Source organism: Crassostrea angulata, chromosome 2 (assembly GCF_025612915.1).
Source record: "Crassostrea angulata isolate pt1a10 chromosome 2, ASM2561291v2, whole genome shotgun sequence".
In the NCBI taxonomy this organism is placed as follows: Eukaryota; Metazoa; Mollusca; class Bivalvia; order Ostreida; family Ostreidae; genus Magallana; species Magallana angulata.
This window is the reverse complement of record NC_069112.1, coordinates 38,062,342-38,082,098: the sequence shown is the minus strand read 5'-3', so window position 1 is coordinate 38,082,098 and position 19,757 is coordinate 38,062,342. Positions and strand designations below refer to the sequence as shown.

General features: G+C 32.2%; 2 protein-coding genes across 2 annotated transcripts; both read right to left on the bottom strand.

Annotated features, from left to right (window-relative positions):
- Positions 1 to 1,856: 1,856 nt before the first annotated feature.
- Positions 1,857 to 3,141, bottom strand: LOC128170633 (olfactory receptor 51T1-like). The gene is made up of 2 exons (XM_052836408.1): positions 2,907 to 3,141; positions 1,857 to 2,739 (listed from the first exon to the last, which is right to left on the bottom strand). Exon 2 carries the CDS (start codon positions 2,640 to 2,642, stop codon positions 1,857 to 1,859), a length of 786 nt encoding a protein of 261 aa, XP_052692368.1. The 5' UTR covers positions 2,643 to 2,739; positions 2,907 to 3,141.
- Positions 3,142 to 9,532: 6,391 nt separating this feature from the next.
- LOC128170634 (uncharacterized) lies at positions 9,533 to 10,998 on the bottom strand. The gene is made up of 2 exons (XM_052836409.1): positions 10,176 to 10,998; positions 9,533 to 9,699 (listed from the first exon to the last, which is right to left on the bottom strand). Exons 1-2 carry the CDS (start codon positions 10,828 to 10,830, stop codon positions 9,650 to 9,652), a joined length of 705 nt encoding a protein of 234 aa, XP_052692369.1. The 5' UTR covers positions 10,831 to 10,998; the 3' UTR covers positions 9,533 to 9,649.
- Between the last annotated feature and the right edge of the window lie 8,759 nt (positions 10,999 to 19,757).

The following is a 19,757-nucleotide window of genomic DNA, read 5'->3' as shown; positions in this document are numbered from 1 at the left end:
AAGCAACAGGGTTTATACAAACATGTTCACATTCAGCTTTACAATACAACAATAGGGAGAACTGGCAGGTAAGTAAATCGCTACCGTATGAAGTTCAAATCAACAATTTGATATTTTTAGGTTTTTAACCTAGTAAAGGTAACCAAAAAAAAACCAAACTTACATAAATCGAACATAAGATTACCAATAATGTCTTTTGTCAAGTCGTACATAAAATTCATGTTTTAACTTCGCTTTTTTACGATAATTTAAAAAGTATTGAATCAATTGACGTAAAAATCAATAGGATTTGTCCTTTTACCATGCCAAAGAAGTGTACAAATATTTCACTTTTAGCAAAAAAAAGTATGGTTTTCTGATGCTAAATTATGCTTTAGTTCATGTTTATCTGACATCTCAAAAGGTGTGATGACGTGTATTTTTTTTTGTTTGGTTATAATTGATGAAATTTACGTATATTAAATTGAAATTATTTCTGTTTTCAACTTCATCAGAGAATTTTAACGAGTATGGAGTTACCTTAAGAAGAAAACAAAATAAACCTAAATGTTTTTTATTGACAGCACAGTAATTAAAGAGAAATAAAAGTAATACGTACTGATCAAGGTTATTTAAAAAACGTTGAATTAAATATAAATTAAGATACATTAACAAGCTTCACAGTTATATCCAATGTAAGTAGCATTATTAATAAAAGTCAGACATTTAACATTAAAACCTAAAATTTATATATATATATATATATATATATATATATATATATATATATATATATATATATATATATATATATATATAATATCTTATTTTTCCCAAGCATATGATTGGTCGATTGATGTCACATGACCGTGCTATAAATTCTATTATAGACCTCAGTATACACAAGTCAGTTGCAGTCCGGTATAGTTTCACAAATAGTGCCCATAGTTTATAGAATTTCGAGCGCATACTAGTTAAAGTAGCGAACGGACAGCGTAATGGATAAGCAAATCCAAAGATTGCAGGTTAGAAACCAGTTAAGGATGTTGTATTTTTTTATTATTTTTTTTTTCATATAAGACCAAAAATCGATTTTACAAGTTTAAGTGCAAATTACTTATATCCTCGTTTTAAAAATGTTCGTCTTTCTGTGTTCTCTGTTAACTAAATGACAATGGGTTTATCAAACACTGATATATAATGTTATACATGTAACAACAATAGCTGACCATTATCGAAATAAGAAAAAAAGATATTCGTTTATAAACTTTACAATGTTAAAATGACAAATAAAACGTAACTGACATAGAACAAAAAACCCTTAAACACATGTGATTTTACTTACAACTACACATAATAATACATTGCGGTTTTAAAAAACCGCAATCAAACTCCATCATTATTCCTCTTTCACAAGCTTAAGTTTAAATGAATGTAAAATAAATTATGAATAACAAAATATATATTGTGCAATATTGTTAAGTCTGTAAAATGTCTAGCTGTAGGTCTGTAGCTTGCAGTCTAAAAATGGATAATAGATGACCTTGGAGCTAAAATTCGGGTTAAAACGTTGCAATTTTCGTGTGGAAATAAGCTTAATCAGTCAAAAATTAGCGCAAATATGAGTGCGTTGTAAATCGCAACTTTTTAACAAGAAACAAAAGTAGCGTCTGTGTCCTTCATAAAAAACCTTTGCAGACATGGAGCTACATACCTTAGCCTTTAAAATCGGCAGATCCCATTATTAAAATTTAAAATATCACCGACTTTCTGTAGAACGAAAAAGATTTTAAATTGGTGAACTTTTTTTCCCTTAACCATCTGACGTCACTTCTCTCTGGTCATTGTGATTTCCATCATAAAATGAAAAAAAATCTTTAAATAGGGGGTGAAAACATGAAATATATCAAAGGATTCACATAAGTATTGACAAGCAACGAAAAAGAAAACATATCATGAACTAAGTCTAAGCTACTATCTAGAAAGGAACTGTTTAACAATGCATAGTTTATTGTGTAAATTAAAGGATAGATTGTGCTAAGGAGATAAATCACAATGATAATGCAAAACAACAACGACATTGAGTTTGCTATTCTGGCCCATAGAACAGAAGCTGTTTGGTTATACAAATAATACAGCTTTCGAACATTGAAAACTACAATAATAAATGGCAATCCACAAATATACAAGCCAAACCCAACCTCAGCAAAATCTGCACTTTTGAAAGATTTTATGTTCATTATTTTTAGCACTTTAAATGTTCCGTATCCGATGGAAACGACAATAGAGCTTATCCAAATGGCAAAAGACATCCACAGAATTTTTTTACAAGTCAGTATCAAACTGCGAAGAGGATTTGTAATGAAAACAAAACGTACATATGACACTAACACCATATGGAAAAATGCCGAATGAAGAAACAAAAAGCTAAATGTCCAATATATATATATTTGTGTATATTCTTTAAAAAAAGATTTTTCAAATATCTGAACATATCGCGTCACGGAGACGAGTACGTCAGACACTGCTAGGCATCCAATCAGGACGTATGTTGGAGTGTGCAGCCGTTTGGATACAGCAACAAAACAGACGGTGATAGAATTTCCAATTAATCCAATGCAGAACAAAACGGATGCAGCAATAACAACATACGTATTCGCCATTGTACTGCGTTTTTTCCTGATACACAGTTTTACGAAAATGAATATCAAACTTTTCCTGCAATACTGCTAGTATCAGTATATGAGGTTCCTATGCTGTCTGTAAATTAATATTGAAAAACAGTGATATCATAAACGCAAAGTATATTCTAATGTAAACAAAATAACATTTCATCTCTTTAACGTCCGACCCAAAAAAAAAAATACACACTGAACATCAACTGTATTTAAACAAAGTGTTAGAAAATAAATGAATATTCTACTCACTGATTAACTATGCTAAAACTATTTTCTTCGATTTGTATGACCAGGATCCAACGTCATCAAAATTTTCTTGCCATTCAATTTAATTCTCAATGAGAATCTTTATAGAGAAGTGCATTAATTTAAAGTTAATACTCAGACATTAGATTGCGTACTGCTAATGGGAGAGGAGTCTTGTGGGTGATGATAGTGGGGTTAGTATCTTTTTTAAGCATTATTTTTATCTCCATCCGGTTTAAAGTTAACATATATGTCACGTGACATGGTTGAAGAGAACCTAACAGTTTCTCTGTGTAGTCTTTACATATATATTTATATATATAAAGCTTACATTATATAACATCCTGTTATCAGGCAAGTCCCAGTACACTGAATATGAGGTCAACGTATACGCTACAAAGTACATAAAGGGTCGTTTATACTTTGCCGAAATAAAATGAAAACAGAGAGAAAAAAAAACACTTTGATTTCTCTACGTCTTTAAATAATGCAACAACGCAGCTTTAATAATGCATAACGTTGCAGTGGTTTTTAAAGCTGCTTGGTCCGATTTTTTTGTAATTACAGTATCAAAATTTTTTTCATACAAATCATATATCTTAGAAAGTTATGGACTTTCTCCTATTTACACCAGCAGAATCAGTCTCCTTTCAAAGTTAGAAATATTCAAAGTAAATAAAAATAATTTCTCTTTGGGCAAACGAAAAAACAAACCAAAATGCATCACGGGAATGTTTAGAAAAGGAAACTGAATGGTTTCGCCCCCCGAATGATTGGGGTTATTCAACCCGCATGCTATGCATCGATTGTAAAGAAAGCAGACTTTATAAATATTGGCTAACAGAACGTACACATGTTTATTTGTAATTTGTTTGATCATTTCGACCTTTATTTAAAGCGATGTCAAATTCGTAATACAACCATTCCCGCTTCGTCGTCAGGGGTGAAATTTAACATGAGGCGAAATAACGCGGTACCTTTTAATGTCGTTTGTTTTGTTAGCAAATTTTGTACGTATTTTTCTTCATTGAAATTTGGCATAATTGACGGGTAAAACTACTGCAATGTCTATTATTATACATATACTAAGCATAGCCATCGTTTAAAAGCGTGCATAAAATTTGATATAAAATCGGACCAAGCAGCTTTAAAGTAAATACGTATTGTTATACATATACACCCTAGATCTTGCATAAAACATTCGATATTTTTAGTATAGAATAGTTATTAATTTGTTAGTCAGCATAATTATAGACGATTTTTGATGGTTTATCTTTTTTATTCTGTAATGATATTTAAAGTACGCAATTCAAAAGTACTGAAAGATGCTTGGAAAATTTTTAAGACACTAATCTCAAATATTGATTATTGATATCAAATAAATGTCATGCAAGCAGAAGAAGGTCAATACGTACTTAAAATGTTTTAGTGTTAACACCATTTATTATTTTTATTGTTGAATTGAATCAAAAATTGGTATATCAAAATAAGATTATAAAAGTTTGGACTGATATATTTTATAAAAAAAATAATTGGCCAAAAGCTAATATTTTGTACTGTTTAGGTTTAATGCTCCTCATATTAATTGTATTTCATTTTTAGGGGGTTTTTTTCTTCAGTACACCGAGATAGATATTCTAATTATCTTGTTTTAATTATCTTAAAGTAAAATTGTATAACTTGATATCAATGTTCAAATATTAAAAGCAGTAGATTCTTTTATTGCAGCAACAAAATTATTTTATAACTATTTATGAAAACAGAATTTAGTCTTATCTTTTCTTTTCAAACCGGTAACAAATTGTTATTTATTTTTCTTTCATCTTTTTTTTAATCTGTCTCATTTCTTATTCTGTGTTGTATTATATTATATTGAACATTTAAATATTTCATTGTGTTCAAATTGACCTTGATGTATGGAGAGAATTCATATAAAATGGCGGTCATTATGGTGCTTTGCTTAAAGCCAATTTATGCTGACCTATAAACATTAAAACATAACATACAGATGTATGTAAAAGCATAATTCAGTCCTGTTAATATAGAAATGTTGACCAAAAATTGGTTACATTAAAAAAATGTAAGCCCAAGTAATCCGAAACAGATATAATGAAATTCGTGAAAATTTATAGGCATTTAGGATATAAGGAGTAGATGTTACCCTTTAAAAACATTTATCCCACTTTTTAGGTCACCTGGGTCACTCAGGTGACCTATTGCAATTGGTCTTCGTCCGTCGTCGTGCGTTGTGCGTCGTGCGTTAACAATTTTACATTTTTAACTTCTTCTTGAAAACTACCAGGCCAATCATTACCATTTTTGGTGTGAAGCATCTCTATAGTAAGAAAAATCTAAATTGTGAAATTTATGGCTCTACCACCCCTGGGGTGCCACGGGCGGGGCAAAATATGCAAAAAAGCCAAATTTTCAAAAATCTTCTTCTCTACTCCCACACGTGTGAGGAAAAAACTGATTACCAAAATTGTGAAATTTATGGCCCCTGGGTCAGGGGTTCAGGCTCTAGGGTGGGACAATATGGCCATATAGTAAAAATGTATTAAATCTTAGAAATTCTTCTTCTCTACTACCATATATATTTGTTAAAAACTAAATGCATGATTATGATGTCCATGAAGCCCTCTACCTAAATTGTGAAATTCATGACCCCTGGGTCAGGGGTTCAGACTCTAGGGTGGGGCCAATATGACCAAATAGTAAAAATGTATTAAGTCTTAGAAAGTCTTCCACTCTACTACCAGATACATTTGTTAAAAACTAAATGCACGATTATGATGTCCATGAAGCCTTCAACCTAAATTGTTAAATTCATGACCCCTGGGTCAGGGGTTCAGGCTCTAGATTGGGGCCAATATGACCAAATAGTAAAAATGTATTAAATCTTAGAAAATCTCCTTCTCTACTCCCATATATATTTGTTAAAAACTAAATGCATGGTTATGATGTCCATGAGGCCCTCCTTTAAAATTGTGAAATTCATGACCCCTTTGTTAGGTGTTCAGGCTCTAGGGTGGGGCCAATATGGCCATATAGTAAAAATGTTTTACAATTTAAAAAATCTTCTTCTCTACTCCCACACATGTGGGCAAAAAACTGAATACATGGTTATGATATCCACAATCTCTTTTACCTAAATTGTGAAATTCATGACCCCTGGGTCAGGGGTTAAGGACATGAGGGGGGGGGGGCAATATGGCAATAAAGTGTTAATGCATATAATGTTTAAAAATCTTCTTCTCTATTCTCACACATCTGTTTAAAAAAAAACGACTAATATTTATGTTTACCAGAAAGTCCTCTACTGAAATTTTAATATTCATGTCCCCTGATGTATGGGTTTTGACTCTAGGGCAGGGCCAAAATGGATGTATAGATGTTAATGCATATAACGTTAAAAATTATCTTCTTTACTCCCACACACTTGAAAGGAAAACTGAATTCATTGTTTTGTAGACCAGATCTTTTAGTTTTTCACCAAAATTATAGGTTTCACAGTTCTTTTTGAATTAAATGTGGTCGTCATTACACATTTAAAATTGTTCTACTCCAGTATGAAACCTAATTAATTAGATGCATATATGAGACTCCATGAGAAGTTTGTGTATGGGATATATGCTACTCAGGTGACCGTTAAGGCCAATTGGCCTCCTGTGTTGTATGATAAGCAGTGTTCTGCCGATAAGGAACGTTCTAAAGAAATCTACATTTAAAATAATAATACAATAAAAGACATATTTGTCAGACATTTCTTTTTGACAGTGTTATAAAAATCACAATTTACACATTTTAATAAAAAAAATTAAGAAATGTTTTTATGCCCATACATTGATCTTAACAATTACCAATAAAGCCTATTCCATTAATAAACTAAAATATTTCGTTCCATCTATGAACTGCAGCTTGTTAATTTTTACCTAACAAAACAACTAAATAGTCAGAGAGGAAATAATGTCATTTATTAATGGCGAATCAAAAACTTGTACAAATAAACCACATCACAAACAGGGATATCCCTGACAAAGTCAATACTTAAACGTATTAAAATGAATTATGTAACAGGGGTCTTCCTTATTAGTTAAAAAACATGAACAAATGTTAATATCACCATGTAAATATAAAACAAAAAATAGTAACCAACAATGGCAGGGTGAGCTCCCTTAATATAACATGTAAAATATTAAGGTGGCATATACAAAATTCTGCCAAAGTTCTGCATAAAAACCATGATGCACACAATATAAACATTAGCATAGATTTCTGATATTGGCACAGACTATGATGAATTTTTTGATATTGTCACAGACTATTATGACTTTTTTAAAGTTTAAAATTATTTGGACTGTTAGAGGGGGGTGGTGGTGGTTTTAACTTTACAAAGCGATCTATATCTTAGTTTACGAAAACACGTCCTTGTCACACTTGAGTAAAAACAAAAGTGATATCCACGTGATCAAAATACTCTCATCTCATTGGCTAATGACAAGGTACAAACACATGCATTTATAAATAGGTACAGGATGGACGAATTAGCAAAAAATAACCATAAAAAAACGGAACTTAAATTAGAATTTCTAAAAATAGAATTAGCGATACAATGATGAATTAAAACATATTATTTGGCAATAATATTTCAATGTTTATAATCACAACATTTTTCATAATGTTTTTAAGACATTGTTAAAACTAAAAAGAAATGTTTTATACAGTCTTTGATTGATATTGTATAATGTAAACTTTTTTTTTAATCAGCCTTACAATTGGAATAAAATGTTATGAAGACATGGACTTGAGTTCAAAATGTACACGAGGGTCGTATCTCAACATTGAATATTGAAACCAAACATGTTGAATAAATATCCTTAAACTATTAGTTGTAGTTTGCAGTATCGTAGCATTGTTTTCTTTAAACCAACAACATATAAAAACGAAATTTAATGAATCGATATTATAACAGATAAAAAACGGCTGCAATTTCTTCATTAGAAAGGTACAGTTGATACATGTTCATATATATTATTCTTTAGATTGACATGTGGACATTAACATTATCATTAATCTGTATTTAGGTGATTACATAAGAAACAGAAAGGTATAACCCAACGTTTATTTCAAAGCACCTTGTACGTTGTATGCATATGTAAACTGGACATTATTGATTTGTTTGGTTTTCAATACAAAAGAGTTCTACATGATAGCCTCCAGTAAATAGCGATTTATTTAACTTCAAACAAACATAAGAGTTTACTTATGTACTTCATCGTCAAAACAGTATAACAAACCGGTGCAGTCCCTGAAACATTCTACTTTTCCAATTTAATGGCGAGTGAACGATAAGCGCACTCTGAAAGAACAATGAACGCACACTGAACGGAATTGTGTGAGTACTTGTGAACTTTGGACCGTGAGCGAACGCAGAGCGCAAAGTGAACGGTGGATGATATGAACGATTTATTCGGAGTGGCTAGAGAGTTATTCTTACTTTGTATATCGTCGTTCATCAGGAAACCCCCCCCCCAAAAAAAAAAAAAAAAAAAAACAAAAAAAACTACATATATGTATTGTTATCAGCCGAGGTAAAAATTGTAGCTTGTTGTAATATCGTCTAAAATATGACACACAAACTGTACTGACTGACCTCCTGGACATTAGCATCGTACATATAAAAAGTTCCAATGATGTGCATTGTATTAAATATATACGTTATTTTACCATTTTACTCATTTCCTGCTACAAGAACTGGGCACAACGTGTAGATGTTGATGTTAAATTTTCATTTTTCGAGAAGTACAGCGCCTAGTCATTTACTGTTAACTAATACCGTTAAATAAGCATACAACGGTACTGTGAAAGTCATAACAAATCCAAAACCATGTTTTATTTGTATTTACGGATTTAATCAAGAATGTGAACTTTTAATCGTACGAATTAAATTGAATAAAAATGATGTGTCTGATGTGAAATGTAAATTTAATTCTACCTTTACGCGTTCTTTCCTCATTTCCTCAAAGACCGATCGTTTCACTTTAGAATTCCAAATCAATAAATGAAATGAATGAAGAAGGACTGAACAATAAGTGACAGCTGATTGAATGGTATGCACAAGGTGAATGTTTTGTAAACGCACAGTGAGCGCATTGTGAACGATGACCGCGAACGGAGCGCAGAGCGAAATTAAATGCACGATGAGCTCACCGTCAGCATACGGTGAAATCAGAAAAAATTGGAAAGTAGATCTTTTTACGGACTGTATAATTATGTATAATTCTAATAAAAACGTTTTATGACTTTCCTTTCCCTTTAAATAAGTTTGAAAACATTGCATCAATAAGTCACAATCTTTAAAAAATGTGTTTATTCATGTTATTGGTTTGCTGGTGATTTAAGATGTGTACTTTCCTTCATTTAAGGATACACTTATTCTAGGTATGATACTACAATTGTTTTCCTGTCCGACGTTTTTTTCAATTGTTATCATTAAAATTGAAAACAATATTTTAATGCCAATATCATTTTTACTTTATATACAGAAACTGGTAAACTGTAACATATCCAATTAATAATGGAAGCAGTTTTTGTTGGCATGGTAAACGCACGCACGCACGCCACACGAACACACACACATTTTTAAAAACATTACAAGTGAATTATATTTACAAACAGTTCAAAATCATTAAGTCGCTGAACAGAGATAAGATGTCCAAATCCTGCTCATGCTGTTATCCTTTATCTCAAATGCACGGGGTATTACCGTAGAGAAAAAATCGACATTCAGTTTTGTCTGTAAATAGAATCCATAACAAAATGATCTATTAATCAAAATCAAAAATTATAATTAAAAATGATTACTATACTATTAACAAAATTACTAGTTCATATATATTGTATATGGTCTAGAATTGTATCAATATTCCTACTAACTACCAAAAAATATCAATTCATTACATGTTATAAACTATTTAGCATCTATATAAATCTTTGAAAGTATATTCTGGAAATAATTCTAAAAGTGACAAGTCAGTATTCCAATTAAGGCATGTCGTAATAGCTGATATTTTACGAATTATAATAATTGTGCAATGAGCATCCCAATTATATCACATGAAATAATACGACATGCTAGTGATTTCAATATACTCCTTATAAATGATATAGAAGAACATTTTAGGCACGGTTAACTTAAAACTTTAGAAGATTTTTTTTTTAAATGAATAACTTTATGCCGTTAGATAAACTGTATCTTAAGATAGTACTTACCAGTGTTAGCTTCAATTTTTTCAGCTACATATTTACAGACACCTATCTTGTTGCCGTAATATGATCCAACCAAGAAAAGGTCATCGGGAAAAGCATAACTCAAACAGGACGCTTCTGACATAAGTTTTGAGTTAATAAATATGTATGAAAGGAAACGTCCATCTTCATCGATAACATGTATTTTTTTCGATGAACTATCACACACTATGATGTGTGACAATCCATCCGTGCAAATTCCACGTGGTAATAGTCCTGATCCAGAGGGATCTCCTGTGTAGGTAAAACGATGTTGACCCCCACGGTCTGTAACAACTACAGCACCTGTCTCCCAGTCTGAGTCGGACACTACCACGTCTCCATTGTTATTTTCAGTTATATAACGAGGCTCGTTATACAACTCCTGCCCAAACTTGTCGCAGATTATTGATTGTTTCAGTTTTCCGGAATTGCTATACCGGGTAACTATACCTATTTTCAGATCTTTTCTAAACATTCCGACGAGTAGATCCATAGAAAAAGGCGAACAGTACACACAATGAGGTTTCCATGTACTACTATTGGTCTGTAATAACGGGATTTTTGTTTCCGTTTCTAAAGACAATCTGTATATGTCGTAATCACTATTGATGTATATTAATTCGTTCTCCTTGTCCATTGTATGCAAACCGTTGAAAGCGAATTCAGGTAAATAATGCTGGAATAAATAAGTGTCACCTGTTTTGTTTATATGAATGATATCTTTTCCTTCATTGATACAAATATTGTCTGTTGTCAGACAGGATATATGGTAACTACCATAAAAATTTTCCACTGTTCGGTATAGCTCAATGTCAGAGCAATGTATCTTCTTAACTTTATTCTTTACTACTGGCATTGACATTAGAATAGCATACTCTTTATCAGAAACGGACATCAAGTCCGTATTTGTTTCCTCCATGTCAGACATTTTGTCTTCATTTCCCGTCTCATGGACAGACATCATCAGTGTTATACCTTCGATTACTTCCTCAAAGACGGACAAATTAAGCATTGCCTCATTTATTTCAGATTTTCCAGTGTTGATTTTTTGAAATTCCTCTGATGACTCGATTACATCAAATCTGGAAGAATTTGACTCTGCAGACATACAAAGGAAAATCATAAATTAACGTACAAAAATGCATTAATAAACAATAACAAAGTATTTATCTAGTCCTTGTTAAACAATAAAAACAAACAAACAAACAAACAAAAAACTAAAGAAACCAAAACAAAAGGAAAAAAAAACAATTTAAAAAAAAAACCTAAACAAAACAACAAACAAACAAACTAATATGAACAAAATGCAACAGCGGATACCAAATCATCTTCGCAAGTGAATTGTTTCTGATCCACTCCACTCTACGTAAACCGAACTGGATTAATTTAAGGGAGCTAGAAAGCCAGCTATCTGGTTGGTTTGAGTAACTCTTGCATGATCCAATAAAAAAGAAAATATAGCTCTTTAAAAAGCTGGCGAATGTACCCTGAAATTACTATAAAATGATGCCTAAGGACTTGCTCTTGAAATTGCACAGACATTAAAATTGCTGATTTATTTGCATTCTGTTGTTAGAGGGACCCAAATTTGCATGGGTGTACTGCATTTAGAGACATCCTTTTGTCTATTTTCCTCATGGTTTGAGTGCTAAATAAAATATTGTATTAAGTTACACGTACATTATTCTTTAATATTTAAAACATCCGAATTTGTAGGACTCTGTTGATATCAAAATATATATGTAACATGTTTTTACAAAATATTTTATAGGAGTCAGTTTTTCTCTGGTCTCATAAAAATAAGTCCCTGTAACGTTACATTTAAAACTGTGTTTTGGACCCTATGTACCAACTAATGATTCAAAATGCACTGCTTTAGGATGAAACGATTTATTCCACAACAATATTTACATGAAAGTCATATCTATATCTATATCGATATCTATATATATGTTGCTATTTTAATTGTTCTTTCAAAAAGAATGAAAAATTTCACAAAAAGTTAGCAGAAATAACAATTATCTAGATCTTGTAGATAAGGGTTTATAGAAACACAAACATTTTGTTGCAGAGGGATTTGATTAATGTGTTTCGGAAACAACCCCAAAAAGTAAAATTGCTTTCATATTTACATATAAATAAGCCCCCGACTTGGTGGGGGGAAATAAAAGTTAAACGCATTCCAGGTATTCACAGTAAAGGTAATAGAATGAGCGAACACCTTTTTTTAAAGTAATTGTAAAACTGAATAAATAAAAAAGAAGTACTGGCTGTTGATAACTAAAAACATGTGTATCACACCTTGAAAATGATGAATATAGAGAATGATTAAACAATATTTTTAAACGTCTCCACAAATTATCCGTTGCTTTTTTCAAAATGGGAACATTTTTAACTTAAAGTACGTGACTTCTCAATAAATTTCGCGAAAAAAAGTCATCATACAATATAGAATTTAAAATACAAAATCTGGTAAAAAAATAGATGAGATAGAAAAATATATTAATATGTAAGAAAAACATGATTTTGAAGAACTTGATAAACTGGAAAAAAAATGCAAAAGGCGCGCAAATAAGATCAAAACAAAGACGGACCAATGAAGGTAAAAAATACAAGCTATATCATAGAACTAGAAAAGAAAAATCAAACTAACAATACCATTAAAGAAGTAAGAAATGTAAATAACAAAATATTTAATACAAAATCCGAATTTATTGAAGAAATATGTCATTTTAACGAGAACCTTTACACGACGAAATCTATCGATGACTAAAAAATATCTAATTATATTAATGACATTACCGTATTACCTACATCGTATATTATGTGATTACATATTATTATAGGTTTATTAAGGTCTTCCGTTTCAAACGGAAGCCCTTATTGTTTTTATACTGTTCTTATTTAAGCTCATCTGTTTCCAAGGGAAACAAAATCAAGAATAAGGGACTCCTCCCTTAAATCAGGGGACAAAAGACTTGTAAATTATATTACAAGTATCTTAAAAACGATCACGATTTTGTAATGCGTTACAGAAGCAATATTGTTGATTGTAAGAATATCTCTGTGAAAACCTCATTCCGACACTCATTTATAACGTAATAGGGAATTTTATACATTGTATGAAAGTGTGTGTGTGGGGGGGGGGGGGGGGGGGGGGTTCGGGGTTGGGGTTAACTCTGACATTGTATCGATTTTTAAGGTCTTCCGTTGGAAACGGAAGACCATTCTATTATTGTAGTGGTTAAGATTATTCTTGGTTTTCTTTTCTTTTCTTTTTTCCTAGACGCGAACTTTGAAGCTTCATATCTTGCTCATTTCTGAACGGTTTTTGCTCAAATTTTAAGGGCTAATGGACTTTACAAAACACTATCTTAAGCAATTCATAAAATTTAGAATTCCCTTTCCGTTAAAGAGTTATTCTCCTTTTAAAATTTTAGACTATGATAGCAGGGAATGGGAATCCAACGAATTTGAATAACAGAGACATTGTAGTTTTGCACATCGGTTTTTGTTTTTAGATTACGTTTTATATCTAGGAAAAGGTAGGGGGTCAAAAAACAGGATTCCAAAAAGTGCAAAAAATTAGAAATATTTTCCTTTATATCTTTTAAACGAAAAATATTATGTTAAGATATGTAGGATAAAAGTTGTGCAGAATATCAAGGGCTTTATTTGACACCATTAAAAAAGGGCTGGCCCCTTAAATTAAGTTTTTGCTTAATAACTCAAAAACGGTTAGGATTTTAATATAGCTGTCGCTGGAAAAGTTATTTGTTGGGATCTCATAAAGGTCGTTACAATATTATTTTGTAAGTGATTTGTGAAGTATGAGCGTAAAAAGCTTTACATGTTAGCATGTACCTGTTTTCATTTGACAAGTTATACACAGGGCGAAAACAATCTTTAAGCGAGTCCTTAAAGGTGGCGTAACGGTGGCTTAAAGGATATACAATCTTTAAGCCAGCTTTAAGTCACCTTTAAGCTGAGCTTATAGGTCCTTAATGTCCAACCTTCTTAATTCACCTTTAAGTCATCTTTAAGCCACCTTTAAGCATCTTTAAGTGGCATTTAAGCTCCCTTTAAGTTGTCTTTAAACCATCCCTTTAAGTCAAGTTTGATCAAGCTGAACAATAAAAACATATATTAAATGCAAAAGTTCTTTTATAGGGATAGGAGGGGGTCATCCGAGTGATAATATAATTTCCATGGAAGGGGGGGGGGTGGTGTTCCAGGCGGTTTTAATTGTCGCTCCATTAAACACAGATCGCTATCATCAGCACCGCTCTGATAGACACAGATTGCCGTTATAAAATTCTTTATAATTTTGTGGGTGTTTCAAAATTTGTGTAGGGGTGAGCGCAGTCTCTGTATCTTAATATGTGCATAAAACTAATTTAAGTATCTTTGTTTCCTATTATAAATAAATCGGTGAAAAATTTCTCTCTCTCTCTCTCTCTCTCAGTTCATCCGGTTATTAAACAAAATAAAGATAATGAACCAAAAATGCATGATTTAATTTGATAATCGGTTTAAGGTTTGTATTTTTTTTTCTTTCAATTATCATTATTTCTAAGTCTAACTCTAGATCTGCTAGATACATGTTAAAGATGAAAAGACTCTCAACTGCCTTTGTTATATCGGGCAGGATATTACTGCTTTGTTTGTCTAGACATTGTTTTGTTCGTTTGTGTATATCTAATTAGAGTCTATTGTTTGTCCAACTTAAGAAAACCCCTGGAACTAACACAGAATATACAAGATATACACAACAGTTGTGTCGTGTGCCCAGGTGCATGTTTGTGTATATAAAATTAAAGTATATTGTTTGTCCAACTGAAGAAAACCCCTGGAACTAACACAGAATATACTAGCTGCAGGTCTGTAGCTCCTGGTCTGAAAATATTCGGATTGACGACCTGGGAGCTACAGTGCCTCCCATAGTAAAAAACTGCAATTTACGGCGCACAAAAAATTGCGCTAGTTTTGAACTGATTAACCTTATTTTCACACAAATTCAGTGAAAACAATCAGTACCATTAAATTCTTCAGACAATTTACTATTGATATTGTTACTTTACTTGCCTCAGACTTTCTTTGAATCACTAACCGGCCTCCGAGAATAAAGTATATTAATTCACGTCGAGATCGAGAGTCGCCATTTTTACATGTAAACAAACTGCACAACTTCACTTTACAGGGCTGGTGATCGTGTTTAAAAGAATATCAGAGGCAAGTTAAGTAACAATATCTGTAGCAAATTGTCCGAGGAGTTTTTTGGAATCTAATATTTGTACAGAATATGTTCGGAAATAAGATTAATCAGTCCAAGACTAGCGCAATTTTTTGTGCGCCGTAAATTGCAGTTTTTTACTATGGGAGGCACTGTAGCTCCCAGGTCGTCCATCCGAATTTTTTCAGACCGGGAGCTACAGACCTGCAGCTAAGAATATACAAGATATACACAACAGGTGTGTCGTGTGCCCAGGTGCACGTCAGGGTTTCTAAAGGCGTTGAATCTTAGTATGTACGAGTATACGATAAGTCTAGTGAATAAAAGTTAATTTACATTTGTAATTCATTTTCAAAGTAGTATTTCCTAGCTCTGGGTTTGTTTCAAAAATGTTACGTCTACAAATTAACGATACATGTATGTAAGAGTAAAATCTTGAGGCTATTTAATTAATGTACCGGTGATCATAAATAGGGGTTGATTATTTAAATATATGTAAAAGGGTAAATATGTCACATACCCGGCCTGGCACATCATACTATTGTATGTACAAGTATATGTATACATCATTTGCAATTGCCACATGCAGTAATTACCTCACCGGTGATTGGTAATATTGTTTGTTATAGAATTGATAGTTTAAAAATCATGTATACAATTACATGCAAATATTTAAACATAATGGAACGGCACCGCGATCATGAAAACCGAGAAATTGCAGGAAATTGAACAAATACCCTAATAGTATCAATGCATTTAATAAAAGAAATGATTTCATTTTCTTTCTCACATTTTTATAGCTATAAATTAGATGAACGTATATCTACTCGGTTTAAATTTATTAACTAAGAAAGCCTAATAGTGAACCTAACGGTTTCCATTTAGGTATAATATATTTTTGTTCACTGAAGACCAAGTTCCGTATTTCACTCTAAATACATGCATGCATGTAATTTATAAATTAGATATAATTGATTGTTACAAACTGAATGGTTTGTCAAAATCTTTTTAAGTAAACACATTCAATACATTGATTCAATATCCACTGACATATAGGATATAAAAACGCAAGTATGTTAGTTGCTGTGGCGCTGAGGAAGTGTGGTGATGCTAGTAAACTAAGGGTCCCGGGTTCAATTCTCGCTGTAGGGGTTTTTTTTTTCATTTTTTTTTCTAGAACAAAAACCGTTTTAATACCTTTTCTTTCATAAACTCTATACATTTTGTTGGAAATAACGCACAATATTGAATCAAAATTTTTTCAATGGCTTAAAGGTGGCTTAAAGGTAGCTTAAAGGTGGCTTAAAAAAGTTTGGACATTAAGGACCTATAGGTTGTCTTTAAAGGTGGCTTAAAGATAGTCTTTAAGCTGCCTTTAAGCCATATTTACGCTTTCTTTAAGCCACCTTTAAGCAACACATATAGCTTAAAGGTGGCTTAAAGATCGTCTTTAAGCTACCTTTAAACACCTTTAAGCTATCTTTAAGGAGGACTTAAAGATGGTCATTCATCCTGTGAATTAACGAAAGACTGTGCATACAACTGGCATAAAGTTACCGCAGAAAGTATGCTGGTTTATACAGGAGGCATTAATTCATAAGAATTTTTTTTTTAGAATACATGCTCTTTTTTTAAAGGAGTTTAAGTCATTGTTGTTAAGTTTTTATAGTGCATAATCCTTAAAAACGGGAATTGGAAAACAAAACATTCTTTTTCTTTTCTAGTAAAACACAAAATATGTAAATACAAAAATATATACATTACATTTTTGTTATAAACACCATGCATTTAATCAGAGCTGTGTGTGTGTACCATTACGTAAGCTCTTCCTCGATCGCGGCCGAGGAAATCGGTCACCGTGGTCGCGGCTGGACTACCTAGCAGTCAGCGGTTATCTAATACACAAGAGTTGCGTCTCTCATGTACGAGTTTATTTGGCCGCGAACTCAAAAATTGTTTTAGTTTTGATTACACATAATTATGTCTCCCCTTTCAAAGGGGAGACATATTGTTTTTGTCGACTTTCTTATTCTTCTTATTAAGGTCTTCCGTTTCCAACGGAAGACCTTATTGTTATTCTTCGGATTCTTTTTCTTCTTCTTCTTCTTTTTTTTTCTTACGGATTTTTGTGCACGCGATATCTCAGAAATAGCTTGACCGATTTGCACGAAATTTTCAGATCTTACCAACTATGTTCTGAACCTTATCGGAAATAATTTTGGTTGATGACGTCATTTCCGTTCTTGAGTTATTGGCATTTTAAGGATTTTTAGGGGGTTGGTTTGTCCAAGGGTGTTCTCCTAAACTACAAATGATATTGATTTCAAAATTTCAGGGATGATAGACAAAAGATTGTTAATCTGAACAAAACCATTCCTGTTAATTAGCACAAGAAACACCGGAGCTCGGTAGGGCTTGAAATTTGAGATATGAAAAGCGTCGTGAATTTTTGTGCTTTCTTTGTTTATCTCTTTTCTGGAAAATATTTTGATATAACATGTAAGGTAAAAAAAAGTTTAAATTTACAAGACCTTTTAGCTGATATCAAGAAAAAGGGGCTGGCCCCTTAAATTAGGGACCTATAGGGGTCTAAGGTCTTAAATCTATAGCTCCTCACCGAGGGATATTTCGTAATAAATTATAGAAGCAAATAAGTTTATCTTACAGTTATGAAGCCCAACAGTATAACGATTTTATCATGCGTTACGTAATTAGGGGTTTTTAGGGGTCAGAAGTCCAAAATTTTGATGCTCAATATCTCAAAATGGAGGAAAATTTTGATAAGCAATATTGAACAAAAGATGCTCAAAATATTGTGCTTAACAATAATCAACCATAATTTCTTTGTTATGCGGTCCTTAAAGGGACTTACACGGTCGGCCCCTAAAACAACCCTCTCCAGATATCTCGAGAACGGTACAGAATTTTTAAACACTTCTTGCACAAAATGTGTTTGAATTGACTAGAACATTCTTATGACATCAAGAAAAGGGGGCTGACCCTTGAAATAAGGGGCGGAGGGGGCTCTAAAGTCTTTTAATGATAACTATTTACTGTGAAATATTTTGTGATACGTTATAGAAGCAATTATCTTTATTCTAACGGTATTCACCTATATATGGTAATCATTCACTCCTTTGTTATGTTGTTAAGGATTTTAATGGACCAGACGTCCAAAACTGTGATCCTCAATATCTCAAAATAGAGGAAAATTCTGGAAAGCAGTATTAAACAAAAGATGCTCAAAATAATGTGCTTAACAATGTACAACCATGAAATATTTGTTATCTGGACCTTAAAAGGAGTATTAGGACCGGATATCAAAACGATTTTTCCCAGATATCTTAAAAACGGAAACCAATTTCTAAACTCTTATTAGCGGTACACAAAAATACCTTAAACTAGAATGAATGAAAAGGAGCTGATCCCTTAAATAAGGGGCATTAAAGGGATATATAGTTTTTCACCCAATACTCGTAGATCCCGCCTCCTTTTCCGGATACGTTTCGTTGACGCAGATCAAGAACAAGGTCATTCCATATTCTAAAAATCGGACGGAAGACCTCCTCGTTGCTCGCAACGAGATCGTGTCTAGTTCTTCTTATTCTTCTTATTCTTCTTCATCCAAATTTGTCCAAGCCGTAACTTAAATACCCTTTGACATTAAGACTTCAAACTTAGAACATAGGTAGATGGTATTGAGAAGGAGTGCACGCCACCAAAATTTTTGACCTTGACCTATTTTCTTTTTCAAGGTCAAGCGTTTTATAAAAAATAGAGTTTGGACTATAACACAAGATTCCTTAAACATACAAACTTTTAACTTGTATCATAGATAGATGGTATATAGTCCAGTTCAACCTTACCAAAATTTTTGACCTTGACCTTAAAATTTTATTTCAAGGTCAAATCAGAAAAAACTTCATTGTTCACCTCCTAAATATTCTTTGACAGAAGGACTTCAAACTTTACACAAAGAACAATTATAATACACTGAGGTGTACTATTGATAAATATTTGACCTTGACCTTGTTTTACTCAAGGTCAACTTGAGAAAAAATAATTAAATTTTGTCTGGGTGGTACCTTAGATACCTTTTGACATTAAGACTTCAAACTTGGAACATAGGTAGATGGTATTAAGAAAAAGTGCAGGCTATCAAAATTTTTGACCTTGACTTATTATCTTCTTCAAGGTCAAGCGTTTTATAAAAAATATAGTCTGGACCATAACACAAGACTCCTTAATCATACAATCTTTTAACTTGTATCATACATAGATGGTATATAGTCCAGTTCAACCTTACCAAAATTTTTGACCTTGACCTAAAA